Source organism: Nerophis ophidion, linkage group LG03 (assembly GCF_033978795.1).
Source record: "Nerophis ophidion isolate RoL-2023_Sa linkage group LG03, RoL_Noph_v1.0, whole genome shotgun sequence".
In the NCBI taxonomy this organism is placed as follows: domain Eukaryota; kingdom Metazoa; phylum Chordata; class Actinopteri; order Syngnathiformes; family Syngnathidae; genus Nerophis; species Nerophis ophidion.
In genome coordinates, this window is record NC_084613.1 from 33,145,480 (window position 1) to 33,160,374 (window position 14,895).

Here is a 14,895-nt window from a genome sequence, read left to right on the forward strand (position 1 = left end):
TTGGCATTGAGTTGCAAAAAGTTAGCGGACATCCATTGTTTAATTTCATTAAGACACGCCTCCAGCTGACTACAATCCGGCGTGTTGGTCAGCTTTAGGGGCATGTAGAGTTGGGTGTCATCAGCATAACAGTGAAAGCTAACACCGTATTTGCGTATGATGTCACCTAGCGGCAGCATGTAGATGCTGAAGAGTGCAGGGCCAAGGACCGAACCCTGGGGAACTCCACACGTTACCTTAACGTAGTCCGAGGTCACATTGTTATGGGAGACACACTGCATCCTATCAGTAAGATAGGAGTTAAACCAAGACAGGGCTAAGTCTGACATACCAATTCGTGTTTTGATACGTTCTAATAAAATATTATGATCGACGGTATCGAAAGCAGCGCTAAGATCGAGGAGCAGCAACATAGATGACGCATCAGAATCCATCGTTAGCAATAGATCATTAGTCATTTTTGCGAGGGCTGTCTCCGTCGAGTGATTTGCCCTGAAACCGGATTGAAAGGTTTCACATAGATTGTTAGACGCTAAGTGTTCATTTAACTGCTCCGCAACAATTTTTTCGAGGATTTTTGAAATAAAGGGAAGGTGAGACACCGGTCGGTAGTTTACCATGAGGTCAGGATCGAGGTTAGGTCTTTTAAGAAGAGGATGAATAACCGCTTTTTTGAATGCTAGGGGAACAGTGCCCGAGGAAAGTGATAAGTTTATAATATTTAGCACTGATGGACCTAATAATACAAAGAGCTCCTTGATCAGTTTCCCAGGAAGAGGGTCAAGTAAACATGTTGTTTGTTTTATTCCATTTACACGTTGTAACAATTCCTCTAATGTTATTTCCTCAAAACGAGAGAAACTATTTTGGAGGGCAGTATCCGCCGTATATACAATCGTGTCAGTGTTAATAGAACCCCGTTGTAGCTGGGACGCATTGTCTTTAATCTCCTTTCTAATGACTTCAATTTTCTTACTAAAGAATTGCATAAAGTCATCAGCTGAGTGGGTGGAGCTACTGGAAGGAGTCCCTTGTTGGGTAAGCGATGCTACCGTACTAAACAAAAATTTAGGATCGTTTTTATTACGGTGGATGAGATTTGAGTAATAATTAGCTTTAGCTAAGGTAAGCATGCGTTTATAAGTTATTAAACCATCACTAAATGCTTGATGGTGCACCTCAAGTTTAGTCGTGCGCCATTTGCGTTCCAGCTTTCTGCATAATAATTTCTGAGCTCTAGTTTCTTCTGTAAACCACGGGGTGCGCTTTTTTGGAGCCTTTTTTAACTTTAGCGGTGCTATGTTATCAATGGTTTCGCGCAGGGCGTTGTTAAAGTTGTTAGTGAGGTTATCAATAGAGCCCACATACTTTGGGAATGGTGCCATTACCGAGGGCAGTAGGTCAGCAAGAGTTGTCGTTGTGGCCGTATTAATGTTGCGGCTGCTATAGCAGTTATTATTATTATTAGTTTGACGAACATGCGTCTGAACCTCGAATTTTATAAGGTAATGATCGGACAATACTTTAGTATACGGGAGTATCGTAACTTTGGAAGCGGTGATACCCCTGACAAGCACTAGGTCTATCGTATTACCGTTGCGATGCGTGGGTTCATTTATTATTTGTGTGAGACCACAGCTATCAATTATAGTCTGGAGCGCTACGCACGGTGGGTCCGATGGGGTATTCATATGGATATTAAAGTCCCCCATTATGATTATATTATCGGCGTGTGTCACTAGATCAGCAACGAACTCTGAGAATTCATTGATAAAGTCCGAACAGGGCCCTGGGGGGCGGTAGATAACAGCCAGGTGTAGAAGCAGCGGTGTGACAGACCTCATAGTAAGCACCTCAAACGATTTATATTTATTATTTATGTTAGGACTAAGGTTAAAGTTTTCGTTGTATATTAGTGCGACCCCCCCACCCCTTTTAAGCGGACGGGCAATATGCGCATGTGTAAAGTTAGGAGGACATGCCTCATTTAGCGCAAAAAAGTCGTTTGGTTTAAGCCAGGTTTCACTGAGACCGATGACGTTAAGATTGTTGTCTCTGATAATATCATTAACTAACAACGTTTTGGGAGACAATGATCTTATGTTTAAAAAACCTATATTATAGGTAGTGGGCTGTTTTAGGGAATTTTTGATCAAATTATCCGTAGTAGCAATATTAATAATGTTGTGTTTATTATGCCCAGTGCATTCAGTATAATTACGACCATATCTAGGAATTGATACGACGGGAATGTTCCGATTGTTTGTTTGTTGCTTTGATAAACTGCACGCATCATGGTTAGCCACCTCAGTAACGGGGATTTTCCGATTGTTTGTTTGTTGCTTTGATAAACTGCACGCATCATAGTTAGCCACCTCAGTAAAACACATGTCCAACTCTGAAACACTCAAAGCAGAAAAAACTTGTTCTAATTTAACTGACTCCTTACCCAGACCAGTAGTCTCGCATTTTCCATCTAAATCCGTCTTCGGGATGGAGGAAAGTGGTGTTCTGTGGGGATTAGCCTTCTGCTTTGTTTTTAGCCCCGCTCGACATCCGCGTTTCCGATCACACCGCTGGCGTCTGCTCCGTAGACGGCCCCCGCTGCTACTAGACTCCGCTGCTTCACAGGCCGCTGGACGTAGCCGCCGACGAATCCCCATGCTAGTTAGCATGTGTAGCACGCCCGCGTCTATCAGTCCAAAACGGCCCAATATGTCCATATCCAGAAGTGTCTGGCGGTCGTACGTGATCACGGAGTGACCACGATGCGAGCCAGCCATGAAGTCTGCAGAACTGTCCGGCATTTCCGCCAAATGTTCCATCTTTAGCAAGAGCACCGCAGTGTCGCAGCCCGTCCGGGCGCCGCCATCTTGCCAATATACACATACATACATACAATATACACATACATACATACATACATATACATACATACATACATACATACATACATATATATACACATACATACATACATACATACATACATACATACATACATATATATATATATATATATATATATATATATATATATATATATATATAAAAAACACACTGAAATAGGAAGCTTGATGTGGTTATTTCTCTGAACTGCAACCGGGCTGAACTATCTCCCGTGTAGTATTACCAACGCTACGTTGCTTGTTAATGCCGGATCTCTTTTAACATTTTGTTTAACGTGCCGGCGGAAATGAAACTGCCCTTAACCATAGCAACCGGAAACCATAGTAGCAACCGAAGCCATCGCAACAGTTAAACAACTTAAAGAATTACATTTTACCTTTCCAAACGACACATCCATCCATCAATCCATCCATTTTCTACCGCTTATCCCTTTCGAAGTCGCGGGGGGTCGCTGGCGCCTATCTCAGCTGCACTCGGGCGGAAGGCGGCGTACACCCTGGACAAGCTGCTACCTCATCGCAGGGCCAACACAGATAGACGGACAACATTCACACACTCGGGCCAATTTAGTGTTGCCAATCAACCTATCCCCAGGTGCATGTCTTTGGAAGTGGGAGGAAGCCGGAGAACATGAAAACTCCACACGGAAAGATCCCTAGCCGGGATTGAACCCAGGACTACCAGGACCTTCGTATCATGAGGCAGATGCACTAACCCCTCTTTCACCGTGCTGCCCCAAACGACACATATGAAATAAAAATAAATAATAATAATTAAACCCTTGACAGAAACAATCTCCTATTTGTAGAACTAAAGGAACAATTACATAAATATGCAAACCTTCAGAACAGTTAATCTGTAGCATAAAAAATGCAAATGGCCTTAAAACGCCACAACACTCAGTGACCGTATGTAAGTACCCAAAATAAAGACTCGACATAATTATAAATTCAATCAGATCAGAAACATTGGAGGAAACTGGATTAAAACCCGATGCTAACCGCCCATAGAAAATACATGGGTACGGCTAGTAGCTACAATTAGCAAACACATTCAGTTACCAACTCGGCTTAATACCTTAACATAGCCACACTCTCTCATCGCACCTCGGCCCTGATGGTCGGCACCTATAAGTTTACAATTAGTTGTAAAATGTTGGACGGTCGTTTTTGTGATATGCAGGCAAAAGACAACTTCAAAACATACCGGCTTCAGATGTCCCCAGGCTTAGCCACCGCCTCTGGCAGCCATCTTGGAACGCTGGATTATATAGAGCGCGATAGGCTACAGCGGGTCACGTGAGCGCCTGTGTTAAACTCGCGAGATTAAACGTGGAAACGGTGCAGGTAATATGAGGGGATGCCATGACAGGAAATATGGCTTATTTCCCACCCGTGTTACACACTCTGGACGTGACGAGTATGACCCAGCGGTAAACCGAGGCATGCGCTAATTATTTTGCTAAACAAGTTTGACCCGGCAGTAATTGTAGGCATGCGCTAATTCTAAGCATGCGCTAATTATTTTGCAAAACGAGTTTGACCCAACGGTAAACCGAGGCATGCAGATAACAAGTACCCGGCGGCATTTCAAGGAAATACGGTAATAATTTATACAACTCTTATTTTTTTGTGATAGTGATTAGAGCACAACTATTCATGAAGTTTGGTTCTTTTATGAATTTATTATGCTCTACTGAAAATGTGACGAAATCTGCTGAGTCAAAAGTATACATACAGCAATGTTAATATTTGGTTACATGTCCCTAAGCAAGTTTCACTGCAATAAGGCGCTTTTGGTAGCCATCCACATTGGTTGAATTTTTGACCACTCCTCTTGACAAAATTGGTGCAGTTCAGCTAAATATGTTCTGACATGTACTTGTTTCTTCAGCATTGTCCACACGTCAGGACATTAGAAAGGCCGTCCCAAAACCTTAATTCTAGCCGGATTGAGCCATTCCTGTAGCCACTTTTGACGTGTGTTTGGGGTCATTGTCCTGTTAGAACACCCAACTGCGCCCAAGACCCAACCTCCAGGCTGACGATTTTAGGTTGTCCTGAAGAATTTTGAAGTAATCCTCCTTTTTCATTGTCCCATTTACTCTCTGTAAAGCACTAGTTGGCAACAAAACAGGCCCAGAGCATAATACTACCACCATAATGCTTGACAGTAAGAATGGTGTTCTTGGAATTAAAGGCTTCACCTTTTCTCCTCCAAACATATTGCTGGGTATTGTGGTCTAACAGCTCAATTTTTGTTTCATTTGACCACAGAACTTTTGTCCAGAAGGTCTTATCTTTGTCCATGTGATGTCAGATAAAACACATATTTAGCAGTTTGTTTGTGTGTGTGTGTGTGTGTGTGTGTGTGTGTGTGTGTGTGTTGTATGTATATTTCTCTCTTTCTTTCTTTCATGTTTAGGGGCTCTGATAACACTAAAAACTATATGTACATCAGGGCAAGAAAAAACTCAACCTAATGGGAACAACCAGAAACCTTGGAAGGGGGTCGCACATGTGGTGACCAGCCCTTGGGTGACCGGTGCATTGGATGCTGAGTGAATACGCATAGTCCTTTTTGGACATGCTACATTTCCCAACTTTATTCTTCTTAAGTGGAGCAGTGGGAGAGTGGCCGTGCGCAACCCGAGGGTCCCTGGTTCAATCCCCACCTAGTACCAACCTCGTCCCGTCCGTTGTGTCCTGAGCAAGACGCTTCACCCTTGCTCCTGATGGGTGCTGGTAGGGCTGGGCGATATATCGATATATACGATATATCGCAGGTTTGTCTCTGTGCGATATAGAAAATGACTATATCGTAATATTCGATTATATGTTCTCACACGTTGCTTTAAGCTGCGTGCATTACAATACTGGCGTGTCTCACTCCTTCTTGTTTGTCCTTCTCACAGAGACGTAAAATAAGTCCGCCTTCTTACATACGTCACATACTGTCGCGCATGTAGCGTCACACGCTCTCGCCTCAGCTAACGTTAGCATGGCTAGTCGAGTTGCATTTAGCTGCGTGCATCACACAACAGGCGTTTCTCACTCCTCGGCTCTCATTCTCACAGAGACGGAAAACAAACCCGCCTTCTTACATACGTCACATACTCTCGCGAGTCTAGCGTCATAGCTCTCGCCGATTAGAAAGGTAGCAGCATGGCTAACATTAGCTGACAAAGGTCGAGCGAGCGGAGCTTGTGACAATGCAAGAGAGAGATGGTGCGAAACTTATCACAAATGGAGGAAGAACAATAAATGCCCAACATAAAGAGCAGGGGGTCCATCATCTGGCGGTGGTTTGGCTCCAAGTGGGAAGCTATTCAGCAGACAACAGCAATATGCTGTTCAATGTATATACTATGATGATTAACCTGTGTGATGACTGGATTATGCTGATAGTATATATTTGTACCATGAATTGATTAACGTGTACCCCGACTTAAACAAGTTGAAAAACTTATTGGGGTGATACCATTTAGTGGTCAATTGTACAGAATATGTACTGTACTGTGCAATCTACTAATAAAAGTATCAATCAATCAAAGCAAAGTATGCAGCAGAAGTGTTACTACAAAAAGGTAGCAACACTATTAATTTGTTCTTTCATTTAAAAAGTCACCCGTGAAGGAATGACGAGTATTTAATGAATACAGTTTTGGTCAATTGACTTAGTTGTGATTTCCCTCTCTGCATGAAAGTTTAAATGTAGCATATATTAATGCAGTATGAAGAAGAATGTTTTAATGTGGACACATAGAATCATCATACTGCTGTGATTATATGCATCAAGTGTTCATTCAAGGCCAAGGCAAAATATCATCGTATATCGCAATATGGCATATAAATATCGTGATATTAATAAAAGCCAATATCGCCCAGCCCGAGGTACTGGTGAGCGCCTTACAGGGCAGCTCCCTCCATCAGTGTGTGAATGTGTGTGTGAATGGGTAAATGTGGAAGTAGTGTCAAAACGCTTTGAGTACCTTGAAGGTAGAAAAGCGCTATACAAGTACAACCCATTTATCATTTATCATTTTTCTATTGACTATGACTTGGTGGTGTGTTCACCTTAAGGTCCCTGTGCATGAGCCCCTTGCTGTGCAGGAAGTCGACAGCCTCAGCGATCTGGAGGAAGATGTCCAGGCACTGGTTGTGCTCCCTCTGCTCTGGGAGGCAGCGCTGAGCCATCCAGTCCTTCAAGTTCTCCTTGCGGCAAAGCTGCATCTGGATGTAAAGGTAGACCTGGAGACGAGAATCTTCCAGTTTAGTGTCTTTCCCAAAACCAAGCAATCGGTGACAAAATGGCGGACTAACCTTAGGAGAAGGTTGTGCTCGTTGGCTCAGAGGAGACGGAGGAAGCGCCAACACAAGCGAGGTGGGCCGAGGAGGCGAGGAAGAGGAGGGGTGGGAGTTTTCCGTCTGTTTGGTGTGTGAGGAAGATGAACCGTTCTTCCCCGCGGTAGCCGGGTCTGGATCTGCGGCATCGGAGGCTGAGTCTGTTTCCGCGTCCGCATCCCGGTCGCATCCCGAATCCTCGAAGACAATGTCAAAAGAGGAAGAGGTGCAATCGCTGGGGCCGCGCGGGGAGCACAGCTCAAAAGAGTTGGGCGTCTCCGAGGCCTCCGGGTCGGCCTGGCTGTCCCGCTCGGACGTCAGGCTGTCGTGGCCCAGCAGGGGGTGGAAGGACAGGTCTCCGTTCATGCTGAAGCCTCTCGAGCTGCCAGAGAGAAGTGGATGATGCCCGTTGACAGACGGTTCCAGAATGCCTCCTTCCGACCCACTGGTGGGCGACACGGAACTGGACACTGGCACTTTGACTGAAAGCGCCTCCATGTTGTCAAGGAAGCTCATTGGCCAGTCAGTGGCACTAAAAGAATAAAAAAAGTGATGCGCTCAATGAAGAACTCACACCTTGTTGGATGAAAAGCAGACATTTCCAGTATACAATACTTTTTGCCACATAGTACAGAATGGTGACTCAGTGTTTGTACTTTTTTGTTTTCACGGAGTACGAAATGGAAGAATTATTGGAGCAAAACACTTTGCAAATGTGTATATCAATCTGTGTGTAATAAGATTCATGTGTCCATGTTCTAGAGTGTGTGTCTGTTTAGGTTTGTGAAAAAAAAATCAGTCCGTTTTGCGATCTGTGTGTCTGTTTTTAGATTGTGTGTAAAAAATGGTGTACGTTTTGAGATTGGTGTCTGTTTTTAGATTTATGTGTTTGTAAAAAAAAAAAAAAAAATCTGTCCCTTTTGTGATGTGTCTGTTTTTAGATGTGTAAAAAAATGTCAGTTTTGCGATCTGTGTCCGTTTTGCGATCTGTTTTTAGATTTGTGTGTGGGTGTGCGCGTGTGTGAAAAATCTGTCTGTTCAACTCTTTGTGACGCAGGAACCCTCACTTAGCTTTTTCTTTTTAATATGACTTTGGCCACACTTCTACCATGGCAGATCTGTGGGTACGTGCAGCAATCTGTACATGTAGAACATTTTTGTGTCTCACCTTACCTTCCTTTGTTTATACTTACCACTAGTCAGTGTCTGGCACTTATTGATGCTAACGAAACTGAAGATTGCTTCCGATTTGAATGGCGAGAAACACCATCAATTTAATAATTTTGTCACTACGGCAGAGCTCCTTGGCGTTAGCGGTTATAATAGCAAAGTCGCTAATACTTGGTTACATTCGGGTAATGAAATGTAATTGGAGTATTGTTGGCGGTTTTTGGATGTTTTAGAGCAGGGGTCTCAAACACGCGGCCTGCGGGCCAATTGCGGCCCGCGAGACATTATTTTGCGGCCCAAACCTTGATGTGAAAATTTAATGTTGGTGCCGCCCGCAAGTTTTATATGAATGGCGCTTCACAGTGTCATATTTGTATACCCTCGATTTTTCCGGGAGTCTCCCAATTTTCAGTGCCCCTCCAGAGGTAATCATTCTCCCGAAGTCCACCCAAACAACAATATTAAGGGAGAACCGTGGAGGCACTGCTTTTAGCGTCCTCTTCAACCTGTACAAACAGCGTGCCAGCTCAGCCACATGTTGTATTTGGCTTCTGTAGACGCAGTAAGGGACTGCAAGACATAGTTGATCAACAGCCATACAGGTCACACTGAGGGTGGCCGTATAAACAACTTTAACACTGTTACAAATATGTGCCACACTGGGAACCCACACCAAACAAGAATGACAAACATATTTTGGGAGAACAGCCGCACCGTAACACAACATGAACACAACAGAACAAATACCCAGAATCCCATGCAGCCCTAACTCTCGGGCTACAATATGCAACCCTGCCGCCCCCAACCCCGCCCCCTATTGTAGCCCGGAAGAGTTAGGGCTGCATTGTATTCTGGGTATTTGTTCTTTTGTGTTTATGTTGTGTTACGGTGAGGATGTTCTCCCAAAATGTGTTTGCCATTCTTGTTTGGTGTGGGTTCACAGTGTGGCGCATATTTGTAACAGTGATAAAGTTATTTATACGGCGACTCTCAGTGTGACCTGTATGGCTGTTGATCAAGTTTGTCTTGCATTCACTTCCGTGGGTCTGTAGAAGTCTCATACAATATGTGACTGGGTCGGCACACTGTTTGTATGGTGGAAAAGTGGACGAAACGGCAGGTTGTAAAGGACGCCAAAGGCAGTGCCATCACAGCACGCCCTTAATATTGTTGTCCTGGTGAAAACCGGGAGAATGATTGCCCCGGGAGATAGTCGGGAGGGGCACTGATATTCAGGTGTTCCCGGAAAGATCGTGAGAGTTGGCAAGTATGTTGCTAGGGCGGGAAAGCCATTCAAAGAAGGTGAATTCATTAAAAAGTGCATGTTAGATTTTTATAAGAAATCTTTTCCTGCGGCCCAGCCTCACCCAGTTTCTGCATCCAGTGGCCCCCAGGTAAATTGAGTTTGAGACCCCTGTTTTAGAGGGTTTTATGAGCGCCATAGGTGCCTCCCATTATTTTCTTTGTCAGCCACCTCTTACTTGCCATCTGTTACAAATTAAAATGCATGAAAGAAAGAAAGCTATATGTGTTGTCTTACATACGGATTGTGAATGACAGGCAAAATTCCGAAAATCTGCAGTTGCCCTTTAAATCATCACAAATAGATGAAAGGTATCACAAACCGTAATCTTTGTTGATATGGATTGTTGTGCATATATATTTTGTTACATTGTTGTAGTGAATTGATATTTTGAACTAGAATAGTGAGAAAGTGATTCAATGATCATGAAAGCTATCAGTCTTTGGAAGGCAACAGCGCCTCCTTGCTACACCCGCTGCATTAAAGGCCTACTGAAACCCACTATTACCCACCTAACAGTCTGATAGTTAATATATCAATGATGAAATATTAACATTGCAACACATGCCAATACGGCCTTTTTAGTTGACTGAATTACAATTTTAAATTTCCCGGGAGTTTCGTCTTCGAAACGTCATGTAATGATGACGTGTACGCAAGACGTCACGCGTTTTTAGGAAGTATGAGCGCTGCGCGCACACACAGCTAAATGCCGTTTGCTTTAACGGCATAATTATACAGTATTTTGCACATCTGTGTTGCTGAATCTTTTGCAATTTGTTCAATTAATATTGGAGAAGTCACAGTAGAAAGATGGAGTTGGGAAGCTTTAGCCTTTAGCCACACAAACACACAGTGATTCCTTGTTTAAAATTCCTGGAGGTGAAACTATACTACGGATCAGAGCGCGGTCAAGCGAGCATGAATCAAGACGGAATGTCAACCAGCAGGTTTCGGTGAGAAAATTGTGGTTAAAAAGTCAGTTCTTACCGGAGAAAAGCTGAGCTTTTGCCCTCCATAGCTGCCGTCGATACCCCTGAGACACTGCGCGTCAAGACTGCGCGTCAAGACACACGTGGAGACACCCTTCCGACTATCAGGTACTATTTAACTCACTAAAACACTAGCAACACAATAGAAAGATAAGGGAATTTCCCAGAATTATCCAAGAAAATGTGTCTAAAAACATCAGAATCCGTCCCAATTGCGTTTTTCTTTTAACTTTTTTTTTTTTGTAGTCCGCCGCTATCAATATCCTCAAACACAAATCTTTCATCCTCGCTCAAATTAATGGGGAAATTGTCGTTTTCTCGGTCCGAATAGCACTTTTTGTTGGAGGCTCCCATTATAAACAATGTGAATATGTGAGGAGCCCCCACACTTGCGACGTCATCGTCTGCGACTTCCGGTAGAGGCAGGGCTTTTGTTTTAGCACCGAAAGTTGCGAACTTTATCGTGGATGTTCTCTACTAAATCCCTTCAGCAAAAATATGGCAATATCGCGAAATGATCAAGTATGACAAATAGAATGGACCTGCTATTCCCGTTTAAATAAGAAAATCTGATTTCAGTAGGCCTTTAAAGATGTTCTTTATTTTTTCAAATTGGAGAAGATGAGGATGACATTTAACGGTTGTTCTGCAAAGTTTCAAGAACTGTGTGGTGCTTTTCTGATCTCCAATTTAGCCCTTATTGGAACAATTAAAATGCAGGTTGTTGATGAGCCTTTTGCTTGCTTGTTCGTTGGGCCATTCAGTCTGTGGTTTTATTTTGACATCTGTTGGGTTTTTCTAATTTAATCTACATATATTTATGTATGTATGGATGTACGTATTTATCCAATTTTATTTTTTTGTTACATGTTGGGGGGGAAACAGCATTTAATGTATTTTTGACTATTCACGTTACTTTCTACATGGTGTCTTATTGGAAATATTGCTTCGGTTTTCGGAAAAGATGACTGACAAAATCCGAGGTGGTGTATTTTAATTTCAAAGGTTGAAGAGGCCTGACTCACCTGGCGTCTTTCAGCCACCTTTGGTCCATCTCCTCCTGCCAGCCCTCAGGGGGGCTCTCCTGCCAGGCGTTGAAGTAGCGGATGATCCCGGGATGCTCCAACTTGGCCAGCGCCTTCACCTCTCGCATCACCTTCTCACGGGCAAGCTCCCTGAAAGAACCAAGACCAAATGAGTTAGTTAAAGGTTTCTGACCATAATCACAGCAAGTCAAATCTTAACAAGTTGAATTGAGCTTAAAGGACTTTGTTATAGAAAACAACAAAGATGTGAGAGGTACCACCATTTGGGCAGACGGATCCGTTTGATGGCATAGTTGCAGTCGTCCACTTTGTTGCGAGCTTCAAATACGACACCGAATCCACCGCGGCCGAGACACTGCACCGGCTCAAAGTCAGTCAGGTACCTGCAGAAACCCCGGACACACGTCACACACACACACTCGACGGATCTAAAAAAGACATTTGGAGGTCAACGATGAGATGATAAATTATGGGCACTAATCATTTTTGAGATGACAGCGCTGACAGTGACCTTATGGCCAGCTGTAGGGCGGGCCTATTCTTAACCAAGTTAGCCAATCACGGTGGCGTGGAAGAGAGGTGGTCACCATGGTAACTATTCTTTAACTACTGAACACTCTCGGTGACGCCACACCAACTCACAGTAGTGGAAGTACCCTTGAAACTCTTAGGGGCGGTTCAAAGACATCCTTCACAGCGGAGGACATACCTGGACACGTATTCGCTGGAACGTGTCTCCACGGCGACCGGCTCTTTTGGTTCCACAACCTCGAGGTCAAACTTGCTGTCGGTCTGGCACTGCGTTTCGGACTCTTTTCGTTGCTTGAGAGACAAAGGATGACAGAACTTATATATAGCAAATATGAACTGATTTGGACTAGTTTAAAAAACTTCTAAAATATTTTGTGTGTGTGTGTCCAGAACGTAGAAACAATTGTTTTTGCTTCTCTTATTATTGGATTTGTTTTAATGGGTTGACTTTATACAAACTCCGTTTCCATATGAATTGGGAAATTGTGTTGGATGTAAATATAAACGGAATACAATGATTTGCAAATCCGTTTCAACTCATATTCAATTGAATGCACTACAAAGACAAGATATTTGATGTTCAAACAAAATTATTTTTTTTGTTGTAAATAATAATTAACTTAGAATTTTGTAATGGAATTTCTGACCTTTTGTACCATATTTTGTGTCTGTCGAAGTCCGAAAAGAAAGTCTATCAAAAAGTCTTAAGAATGTCTGCTCGTTTCTTTTTTTCCTTTTCGGAACCATTGAAGGATCATATGTGGGTGAGAGTTGAATTTGTGGTCGGTCTGACCATTCTACAAAATGTTTTGATTGTTTATTATGACTAAGGGATTCAAGGATGTTGCAGAACAAACAGGTCCAAAACAACGGGACCTTGACACATGAGGGAAACATATAAATGGCCAGTAGACCAGGGCTATGTCTGATTCGCATGATTCTCGAGTCATCCAACTCCTCCGGAGGACGTTGTCTGTCTGCATGGGCAATTCAATCCAACTTTGTACTTTTTGATTATGGGTAAATAAAACTTTTGTACTAAATTCACTTTGTTTGCTGTTTAAGCTTCGGACCATCCACCACAATTTCATGGCTGCAACACGTGCCAAAGTAGTTGGGAAAGGGCATGTTCACCACTGTGTTACTTCACCTTTTCTTTTAACAACACTAAATAAACGTTTGGGAGCTGAGGAAACTAATTGTTGAAGCTTTGAAAGTGGAATTCCTTCCCAATCTTGTTTCATGTTGAGCTTCAGTCGTTGAACAGTCCAGTGTCTCCGATGTCGTATTTTACGCTTCATAATGGGCCACACATTTTCAATGGGAGACAGGTCTGGACTGCAGGCAGGCCAGGAAAGTACCCCCACACTCTTTTTTTACGAAGCCACGCTGTTGTAACACTTGCTTAATGTGGCTTGGCATTGTCTTGTTGAAATAAGCAGGGGCGTCCATGAAAAATACGGCCCATAGATGGCAGCATATGTTGTTCCAAAACTTGTATGTACCTTTCAGCATTAATGGTGCCTTCACAGATGTGTAAGTTACCCATGCCTTGGGCACTAGTGCACCCCCATACCATCACAAATGCTGGCTTTTGAACTTTGCGTTGATAACAGTCTGGATGGTTCGCTTCCCCTTTGGTTCGGATGACACAATGTCGAATATTTCCAAAAACAATTTGAAATGTGGACTCGTCAGACCACAGAACACTTTTCCACTTTGCATCAGTCCATCTTAGATGATCTCGGCCCAGGGAAGCCGGAGGCGTTTCTGAATGTTGTTGATAAATTGCTTTCGCTTTGCATAGTAGAGCTTTAACTTGCACTTACAGATGTAGGGACAAACTGTATTTAGTGACAGTGGTTTTCTGAAGTGTTCCTGAGCCCATGTGGTGATATCCTTTAGAGATTGATGTCGCTTTTTGATACAGTGCTGTCTGAGGGATCGAAGGTCACGGTCATTCAATGTTGGTTTCCGGCCATGCCGCTTACGTGGAGGGATTTCTCCAGATTCTCTGAAACTTTTGATGATATTATGGACCGTAGATGTTGAAATCCCTTAATATCTTGGAATTGCACTTTGATAAACGTTGTTTTAAACTGTTTGACTATTTGCTCACGCAGTTGTGGACAAAGGGGTGTACCTCGCCCCATCCTTTCTTGTGAAAGACTGAGCATTTTTTGGGAAGCTGTTTTTATACCCAATCATGGCACCCAACTGTTCCCAATTAGCCTGCACACCTGTGGGATGTTCCAAATAAGTGTTTGATGAGCATTCCTCAACTTTATAAGTATTTATTGCCACCTTTCCCAACTTATTTGTCACGAGTTGCTGGCATCAAATTCTATAGGTAATGATTATTTGCAAAAAATAAAAATAAAAGTTTCAGTTTGAACATCAAATATTCTGTCTTTGTAGCATATTCAACTGAATATAGGTTGAAAATGATTTGCAAATAGTTGTATTCCGTTTATACTTACATCCAACAATATTTCCCAACTCATATGGAAACGGGGTTTGTACATAAACAAAAGAACTAGGATTTGATATCAGTCTGCATGATTCCTCCGTTGCCATTGTTATATAGGGCTACGCCGATA

The 14,895-nt window shown here is 43.0% G+C and overlaps 1 protein-coding gene across 1 annotated transcript in view; it reads right to left on the reverse strand.

Annotated features, from left to right (window-relative positions):
- eif2ak3 (eukaryotic translation initiation factor 2-alpha kinase 3) overlaps positions 1 to 14,895 on the reverse strand; it is a 107,609-nt gene that overhangs the window by 19,574 nt on the left and 73,140 nt on the right. The window contains exons 10-14 of the mRNA XM_061894864.1: positions 12,474 to 12,586; positions 12,025 to 12,147; positions 11,744 to 11,893; positions 7,233 to 7,785; positions 6,987 to 7,160 (exon numbers count right to left, since the gene is read on the reverse strand). Of these exons, the coding sequence (XP_061750848.1) occupies positions 6,987 to 7,160; positions 7,233 to 7,785; positions 11,744 to 11,893; positions 12,025 to 12,147; positions 12,474 to 12,586 (1,113 nt within the window). The remainder of the gene's footprint in view (positions 1 to 6,986; positions 7,161 to 7,232; positions 7,786 to 11,743; positions 11,894 to 12,024; positions 12,148 to 12,473; positions 12,587 to 14,895) is intronic.